A 9,212-nucleotide genomic window follows, 5' to 3' on the forward strand; every position below is an offset into this window, starting at 1 on the left:
GTTTGGAGACCAGCGAGATTCGGATATATACATTTGACCTCATGTCCAGACGGGAGATATGATTATCAAGATCTATGATTGCTGCTATTATACATATGCGACTTTAATATTTATATTTACATATATACTTTGATTAATTAATTTTTGTTGTATGCAGCATCTATTTCTATGGCCTTCTCCCTATTTTTGACTATTAAGTTCCCCCTTCCCCCCTTTTGTTTCACTGTTGCTCCGTTATGTGATCCCAACTTCTCCAGAATGAGCTCTGTTACACTGCTTTCTGACATGGCTGAGCGCGTGCCCGCGGTGGGGATCGTGGCGCCCGTGCGCGTGGCCATCTGAAGGCTGCCCTGCGCCTGCATCAGAATTAATTCCGGCGCATGTGCAGTTTGGCGGTGTGACGGCCGGGGCGCGCGCGCGGCGTACTCCCTCAGCCACATGCATGCGCCGTACCTGGTGTCTTTGACCCCATGTCACGTGGTCCGTGGAGACCGCCCCCGGCTTAGCTGGCCACTTCCGGATGCGTGCCCCGCCGACCAGTTGTCTGCATTCCAGGCTCCATGGGGATAGACGTATATATATACTTTCTGGGTCACTATGATGGCATTACTTTTTTACTTTGAAAAAGCGGCTTGGAACGCAGCGAAACGTACGTTGGGCCATCACTCTCATCATCTTTCTACCTCCCCCTCTGCTGTGCTTTCCTGTCAGGTAATTATCTCGCTGGTTTGATTTATTTTTGGTTATGGAGATGGGCATATAGCTATATACTAAGAACATTTAACATCTTCATCTTGTTCCATTTATATCTCAGTGAGATTATGTGAATCATGATAATCCTGTGATTTTTGTCCCATTTTTTTCATTTCAATTTACTATTACCTATAACTAAATTATTTCTGTGGGCAATGTGCAATTTCGCAGTCTCATGGATTCATTTTAAATATATTACATCTACCCTACTTGAAAGCACTTTATCATCTGACACTACCTCATTGTCTTAATTTCTATTTGTACCCTTTTATTGTGTATAACTAAATAAATATTTCTTGCAATATTTGCTGAGTTCTTTCTCCTCCTTTGTTTATGCTATTCTCAGCATGCATGTGGACAATCATCTGTAATAGTACAGGTGGTTGCCCACTTTTTTGCTTTGTTTACACTGATGGCATTTTTGATTTATTTGACACAGGACTTCGCTGCAGATTTTGACCAATTGAAGTGTTATTGTATGTGGTGGATTCACATGTACCGACAACAAAAGTGCAGCATTAGAACACCTCATCTTGGACGCAAGAATATGCTGCATCCAAAGCGCTGCTTCTTGCTGTTCGTGGTGACGTAGCGGCTAATGTAACAGCTGTGAGCTGTTAATAATAGCCAGGGACCATGTTTGCAAATAGCACCTTCCCAGGCTAAAAATAGCAGCTTGCTGCTGCCCCAGAAACTACATGAATAGAAATGCTAATGAAGATTGGAATGGAATTAGCTGACACCTAGCTCTTTTGTTTGGTGATGACAAGGTGTCAAACAGACCCTTTCATGACCAAACCTAATTAAAGTAAAGAGTTAAATAAACACACAGAGTAAACACTTTATTTGAAATACAACAGACGCATTCTTTAATCATTTAAATTATATACTCACCCCAGTTCTGACGGTAATCTGTAAAAAAATACTTATTTCCGTATAATTTTCTATTGAGGACTTCTTATTAGATGCGATTGATCAAAAACTATAGCACGATATTCTTATGAAAAAAAAATATTGATTTATTCTCGGATTGTCCATTAAAAAGAATGATTGAAATAGTTACATAAAATAGTTAGTTACAAAGTGATTGTCCATTTGTCCATAATTAGCTTAATTGTTGAGAGTCACCCATCTTTCCCTGGGATCCTGGATGGTAGATTGCTTCTGCCTGTGTCCAGCACGTGTGTCCGGATGACACCATGTGTCCGGGTAAAGAACATGTCTCCTTGGGCCTACATCAGCAGCTGTTTTCTTCACACATAGATTCTTGTCCTGTGAAATGGCACGAGCCCCACTTGTCTCTAACATGGGCTTTTATAACTGGTCATATAACACCTGTTTTCTGCATATGGCACTGAACTAAAAATACACAAATAGCACATGTCATCTAGAAACCCTAGCACGATGGCTGATGCATTCTTATGCAGTATATGGTACAGAATTTAGAATAAAATGAATATCCATAATTAATATTTAACAATTCCCCCTTTTTGAGGATGACAGACATCAACTGAAATCCTCAAAGTAGATAGGTTCATCATTAGGATAACAGGATCATTTTTCTTTTCTTCTTCCTTGACAATATAATTTAATGTCCATAATAATAATATTAATATCAATATCAGTTTATTGTTATATGTATTCAATAGCATAATGATATGAATTCATGTTATGGTAAGCCGTGACTAATATTCATTTAATATGTATAATTATACTTCCCTATATCTAAATTGAAGCAATCGCGGGTCCCATCGTCATCGTCTGATGTCATCGGGTCGTCGTCTCGTCTTCTTCTTGGTTCTTTTATAACACAGTCTTTAGATGAAAACTCCTTTGAAATAAATTATAGCGTGTAGCTATTGTACAGTTCATAATTGTATTCATTATTGTTCAGTCCATAAACTGTTCTCTTTATTAGAAAGATCATGTGTCAATTGATAAGAAAACAAAGTCCATGGATGAAATGTAGCTTTAATATCTGTGCGATGTCACCTGGACTTACACTGGATTGTCTTTGGATCATTCTGGAATCCTCCTTGTCATCCGCACTGGTCTCGTGTCACTTTTGGAACAGATGTGACGTCTTTGGTCAGCAAAGCAAGGGTTAACTTGACACTTCCCTGCTTTATATAGCACCATAACCAGTACTCAGTCCTTAATGTACAGGACACATATGTCAGGCTGGCAGCTTTCTGACACTCCTTCATTATTCAGCAGCTTTCATGTGATAGGAAACCACTGGAACGTGATGAAAACTTGAACACAACCCAGTTCATATAGGATCATCGTCCTCTGTAGTCGTGGTTATCAGTGGTGTGAATGCAGGGGCGTACATAGAAGTCATGGGGCCCCATAGCAGAAGCTCTAATTGGACCCCCCCACCAAAAAAAAATATATATATTTGTCTGTGTCACAGAAGAGAAGATCTCATAACTTTCCAGCCTTTACATAGTAATTTTCCTCCTTTTGAAGTTGTAGATTCCTCTTTCATTGCCCCATAAAGTATGATGCCAACAAAAGTGCCCCCCAAACACAGTATGATACCCCCATGGTGCATTCCTCCACATTAGCCTCCATACACTCTCATGGCCCCCACACAGCCCTCCAAACAGTATAATGGACCCCACACACACCTTCACACTGTATAATTGCTTTCATACAGTATAATGGCCCCCCCACATAGCCCTCAAATATTATGATGGCCCAACATAGCCTTCCATATAGTATAATACACCACCGATAATCTTCCATATAGTATAATGCGCCCCCATAATCCTCCATATAGTATAAGGCTCCCCCATAATCTTCCATATAGTATAATGCTCCCCCCATATAGTATAATGTGCCCCCCATAATCCTCCATATAGTATAATGAACTTCATATTGTCCTCCATAGAATATAATGCACTGCCCATAGTCCTCCATACAGTATATTACACACCCCATAGGGTAAAATGCAGCCCATATAGTATAATGCCACAGTCCTGCAGTATTATGGGCACCACGTACTCACTGATTTTAAAATACTGTATATTTTAAATAAGCCGACCCGAAAATAAGCCGAGGCCCCTAATTTTACCACATAAAAATGGGAAAACCTATTGACTTGAGTATAAGCCTAGGATGGGAAATGCAGCAGCTACTGGTAAATTTCCCCATCCTGGTATGTGTGGCCCCCTCAATCCCACAATCCCTGGTATGTGTGGCCCCCACAATCCCTGGTATGTGTGGCCTCCTCAATCCCCCAATCCTGGTATGTGTGGCCTCCTCAATCCCCCAATCCTGGTAAGTGTGGCCTCCTCAATCCCCCAATCCTGGTAAGTGTGGCCTCCTCAATCCCCCAATCCTGGTATGTGTGGCCTCCTCAATGCAAGTATCCTGGTATGTGTGGCCTCCTCAATCCCCAATCACTGCACACATAAAACAATAAACACTTATACTCACCTTCCTTCCTCACCTCTGCTCCATCGCTGAGTCCTGTCTGCAGCAGCTCATGTTGGTATCTGAGCAGCGCGCGCTCTCAGTTGTCGAGGTGAGCTGCTGCTGCTGCCGGCACATTCACTCCTCTCCACGCCGGAACTATGTGCGTGAATATGCTTCCTCTTTAGCAGCGGGCACTGACAGGAGCCGCGGCTCAGCGCTCCTCCGTGCCCACTGCTGAAGAGAATGAATATTCCCTCTTCTACATGCCCATGGGCGTGGAGAAGAGGGAATATTCATGTTCCTTTAACAGCGGGCACATGTAGTAGCTGCGGCAGGGGCTACTGCGTGTGCCCTGCTCCTCCACTACCGCAACCCGCTCCTCTGCCGCCGCAACCTCCTACTCACCTATCCTCCTCGTTCCCAGGCTGCTTGGGGAACGCCACTGTGTGAATGCATTTGACACAGTCTATTATAACACTCAGCATTCACAACATCTTTAACTTCTGAGATTTCCGGATATCGGTTGCTTCTTCTTGTAACTTTTGAGAGTCTCTATGATTTTTAAATATGAAAGTCTTTATTAAGATAGAATTCATAATTGCGATGTCTTGATTGAAGTCTTCATTCCCTAATCTGATACCAAATCTGGCAATTTTCCTAACCTATAATATCACAGCGTACCATAGCAATCAATAATATCCATCTAATTATTATCAAAAGATTAAAATAAATTATGTTAGGAATAATAAATAATTCATTATTAATCAAGTTCTTAATGTGATAGAATATTTTTGTGCCATAGGTGTAATTACCTTTTCCAACCCATAGGTGTCAGTGTGTTTTGAAACAACAAGTGTTTATATCTTTATTAAACCAATAATACCAAAGAATGTATACTCATGAACCAAAATGAATAAATATAAGAATGAATGAATGCAAGAATGACTTGTTGTGTTTACTCAGAAAATTGAAACATTTTTTCTTCTTATATTGGAACCATATCATTGTATTTAATGAAGCAATATTCTTGTACTAGGCATTACTTTATTAAATATTAATGTGCTTTCTCAATTGAGATATTGAGCTGAAATAAAATCAAAAAATGAGAATTAAAAATGAAAAATGGAAAAATAAGAAAGTAAGAATAAAATGTAAAAATGAAGATTAAAATTAAGACTAAAAATAATAATAATAATAATAATAATAATGCCTTTTTATGTTAATTACAAATGCAGAGTAATTATATTCTCCATAAAAATACTCTTATATTTCAATTATCTGGATGATTTCATATTTGTCATAACCTTGTATTACCAAAAATGATTAAATTATGCAGCTTTGCATATAACCCCTTCTTTGTTATACCATTGTACCTTATTACTATTTTTCCTTTATTAAAAATTTGTGAAAAATAAGTATCGATCAAATGTAATTATGTAATCAGGATCAAAAACACATTCCCCCTTAAGGCCAAAAAATATTATTTTAGAAAATAATTTATATATCAGAACCAAATTAAAAATAATTATTCTTCTATAAATATTTTTCATAAATTTCATATCAATGTGTAGCATATATTTGTCTGAAGAGATGTGTACATATTTAGGTAACCATTAAAAAATAATAACCTTGAATACTATAAAATTATCATTTGGAAAAATTATTGTAAATGTAAATTTGCTTTATAAACCATTTTGATGTGTGGTTGCCATTATCCACTATTAGCTAAATCAAGAAATAATAATTACCAAAGAAATATAGAAATGTATATATATACAGTACAGACCAAAAGTTTGGACACACCTGCTCATTTAAAGATTTTTCTGTATTTTCATGACTATGAAAATTGTACTTTCACACTGAAGGCATCAAAACTATGAATTAACACATGTGGAATTATATACTTAACAAAAAAGTGTGAAACAACTGAAAATATGTCTTATATTCTAGGTTCTTCAAAGTAGCCACCTTTTGCTTTGATGACTGCTTTGCACACTCTTGGCATTCTCTTGATGAGCTTCAAGAGGTAGTCACCGGAAATGGTTTTCACTTCACAGGTGTGCCCTGTCAGGTTTAATAAGTGGGATTTCTTGCCTTATAAATGGGGTTAGGACCATCAGTTGTGTTGTGCAGAAGTCTGGTGGATACACAGCTGATAGTCCTACTGAATAGACTGTTAGAATTTGTATTATGGTGAGAAAAAAAGCAGCTAAGTAAAGAAAAACGAGTGGCCATCATTACTTTAAGAAATGAAGGTCAGTCAGTCCGAAAAATTGAGAAAACTTTGAGTGTCCCCAAGTGCAGTTGCAAAAACCATCAAGCACTACAAAGAAACTGTCTCACATGAGGACCGCCCCAGGAAAGGAAGACCAAGAGTCACCTCTGCTTCTAAGGATAAGTTTATCCGAGTCACCAGCCTCAGAAATCGCAGGTTAACAGCAGCTCAGATTAGAGACCAGGTCAATGCCACACAGAGTTCTATCAGCAGATACATCTCTTCAACAACTGTTAAGAGGAGACTTTGTGCAGCAGGCCTTCATGGTAAAATAGCTGCTAGGAAACCACTGCTAAGGACAGGCAACAAGCAGAAGAGACTTGTTTGGGCTAAAGAACACAAGGAATGGACATTAGACCAGTGGAAATCTGTGCTTTGGTCTGATGAGTCCAAATTTGAGATCTTTGGTTCCAACCACCGTGTCTTTGTGCAACGCAGAAAAGGTGAACGGATGGACTCTACATGCCTGGTTCCCACCGTGAAGCATGGAGGAGGAGGTGTGATGGTGTGGGGGTGCTTTGCTGGTGACACTGTTGGGGATTTATTCAAAATTGAAGGCATACTGAACCAGCATGGCTACCACAGCACCTTGCAGCAGCATGCTATTCCATCCGGTTTGCGTTTAGTTGGACGATCATTTATTTTTCAACAGGACAATGACCTCAAACACACCTCCAGGCTGTGTAAGGGCTATTTGACCAAGAAAGAGAGAGATGGGGTGCTACGCCAGATGACCTAGCCAACACAGTCAGCAGACCTGAACCTAATCGAGATGGTTTGGGGTGAGCTGGACCGCAGAGTGAAGGCAAAAGGGGAAACAAGTGCTAAGCATCTCTGGGAACTCCTTCAAGATTGTTGGAAGACCATTTCCGGTGACTACCTCTTGAAGCTCATCAAGAGAATGCCAAGAGTGTGCAAAGCAGTCATCAAAGCAAAAGGTGGCTACTTTGAAGAACCTAGAATATAAGACATATTTTCAGTTGTTTCACACTTTTTTGTTAAGTATATAATTCCACATGTGGTAATTCATAGTTTTGATGCCTTCAGTGTGAATGTACAATTTTCATAGTCATGAAAATACAGAAAAATCTTTAAATGAGAAGGTGTGTCCAAACTTTTGGTCTGTACTGTATATTATATAGATAATACTTATTTATGTATCATAATTTTCTCAGAATTAAATATATTTGTGTACCTTCACATAAAGAAACATTTTTTTTCAAACATACATGAAATGAGGCCTCTGTCACACAAATCACCCTTAGCAGATGAAGTAAATGAGCAGCTGCTATTTTACTCTGACATTCACAAATTTGTTGAACCATACATTCCACATACAAAGGTATGAACATATATATATATATATATATATATATATTTATTTATTTAACCCAATTTTTTAGTATCCTAATTATCAATGCACATTGTAAACTATTAAATGTAATATCTTAATATTTCTTTGAATATTCCCTAAGTACATATAATATGATATAATATTTTTCTGAAATTTAGGACACTTGAAAAAAAAATTGCTCTTGACTTGCTAAAATAGAAATGCCTTAGATTATTTTTTTTTACTGGCTACCAGGTTTAAATTACACCAACTAAAAATAGGATGAATGGAAATCCATATTATTTGCTCAAAGTTCAAAGGCTGCAGCTGTCACACACGTCATGCTGTAAAGTTACTTTAGTTATAAAGCACAAATAATTCATGCACAAAAAATATTAGCAGCACAAAAGATCTAATTAATAAGTGTTACACATAATATAGTTCAACTAGTTATGTTATTATTTTAAAATGTTATACACATAAAATCATGCAATTTTTTCCAACTTCCTGTGTGAATAAAGAAATAAACCAATTTTAGAGTTGTTTGATTAAATCCTGCTTTGGAATGAAAACTCTAAGGGTACATAAAAGAGAATATTAAATATCAAATTCATGCAGAAACATAATTATTTAAATATCTTATGCATATATTGATTCTAATGTAATACAAAATATTGCCGCTTTAATTTATATATGACGTTCTAATTTATTAATTTATTTTTAATTATTACAATAAATATATATAAATACAATTATATACAATCTCTACTGTATACAAGTGTATATATATATATATATATATATATATATATACAAAAACTATATAACTTCACAATTTTACTGTATAAAATAATAAATAACTAATGATACATTGTAATACTTTTATACAACATATAATTACAGTTTTTCCTTAGCCACTCCCTAAACCAATTATGTCTCTTGTCAAAAATCTCCAGAAAAGCTCTATTTAGAAAAGACATTTTTCTATCTTTTAAAAGCTCAGATAATTGCCTGTTCTTCAGTCTACATTCCATGATGTCACTGTGACCTGGTCGTCTCACCTGCCTCTGTCTGTCTATTTCGGCCATTTTGTTTTTTAGAGAGAAGTCATAGTTTTGAATTTTTAACTCTTTCTGAAGAAATTGACTTTTGTATCATCTGATATGGCTTGTAACATATATGAAATCTTCTACATATTTTATACATTTCATTTTGAGGATGAGTCATTGCACACGGCACCCCCGCCGATCAGCTGTTATCGGTGTCGGCAGCGGCTACCGCCCTCCAGAAGTCCTTACCTGTGCCGCTTGGCCGTCCATTAGTAGTGGCCGCCGTGGGGTACTTCGCATCCGCCTTCCATTCAATTGAACGGGAGGCTGATGTGCAGTTACAAGCGGCGGCCACTACAACTTGACGGCCAAGCACTGC

At 37.6% G+C, this 9,212-nt stretch overlaps 1 protein-coding gene across 1 annotated transcript in view; it reads right to left on the minus strand.

Moving 5' to 3' along the window:
* LOC141220307 (oocyte zinc finger protein XlCOF7.1-like) overlaps positions 1-8,872 on the minus strand; it is a 34,422-nt gene extending 25,550 nt beyond the window's left edge. The window contains exon 1 of the mRNA XM_073666261.1: positions 8,846-8,872. Coding sequence (XP_073522362.1) covers positions 8,846-8,872 — 27 coding nt within the window. The remainder of the gene's footprint in view (positions 1-8,845) is intronic.
* Positions 8,873-9,212: the final 340 nt, after the last annotated feature.

Source organism: Phyllobates terribilis, unplaced genomic scaffold (assembly GCF_046119375.1).
Source record: "Phyllobates terribilis strain yellow unplaced genomic scaffold, ASM4611937v1 Scaffold_280__1_contigs__length_2496652, whole genome shotgun sequence".
In the NCBI taxonomy this organism is placed as follows: domain Eukaryota; kingdom Metazoa; phylum Chordata; class Amphibia; order Anura; family Dendrobatidae; genus Phyllobates; species Phyllobates terribilis.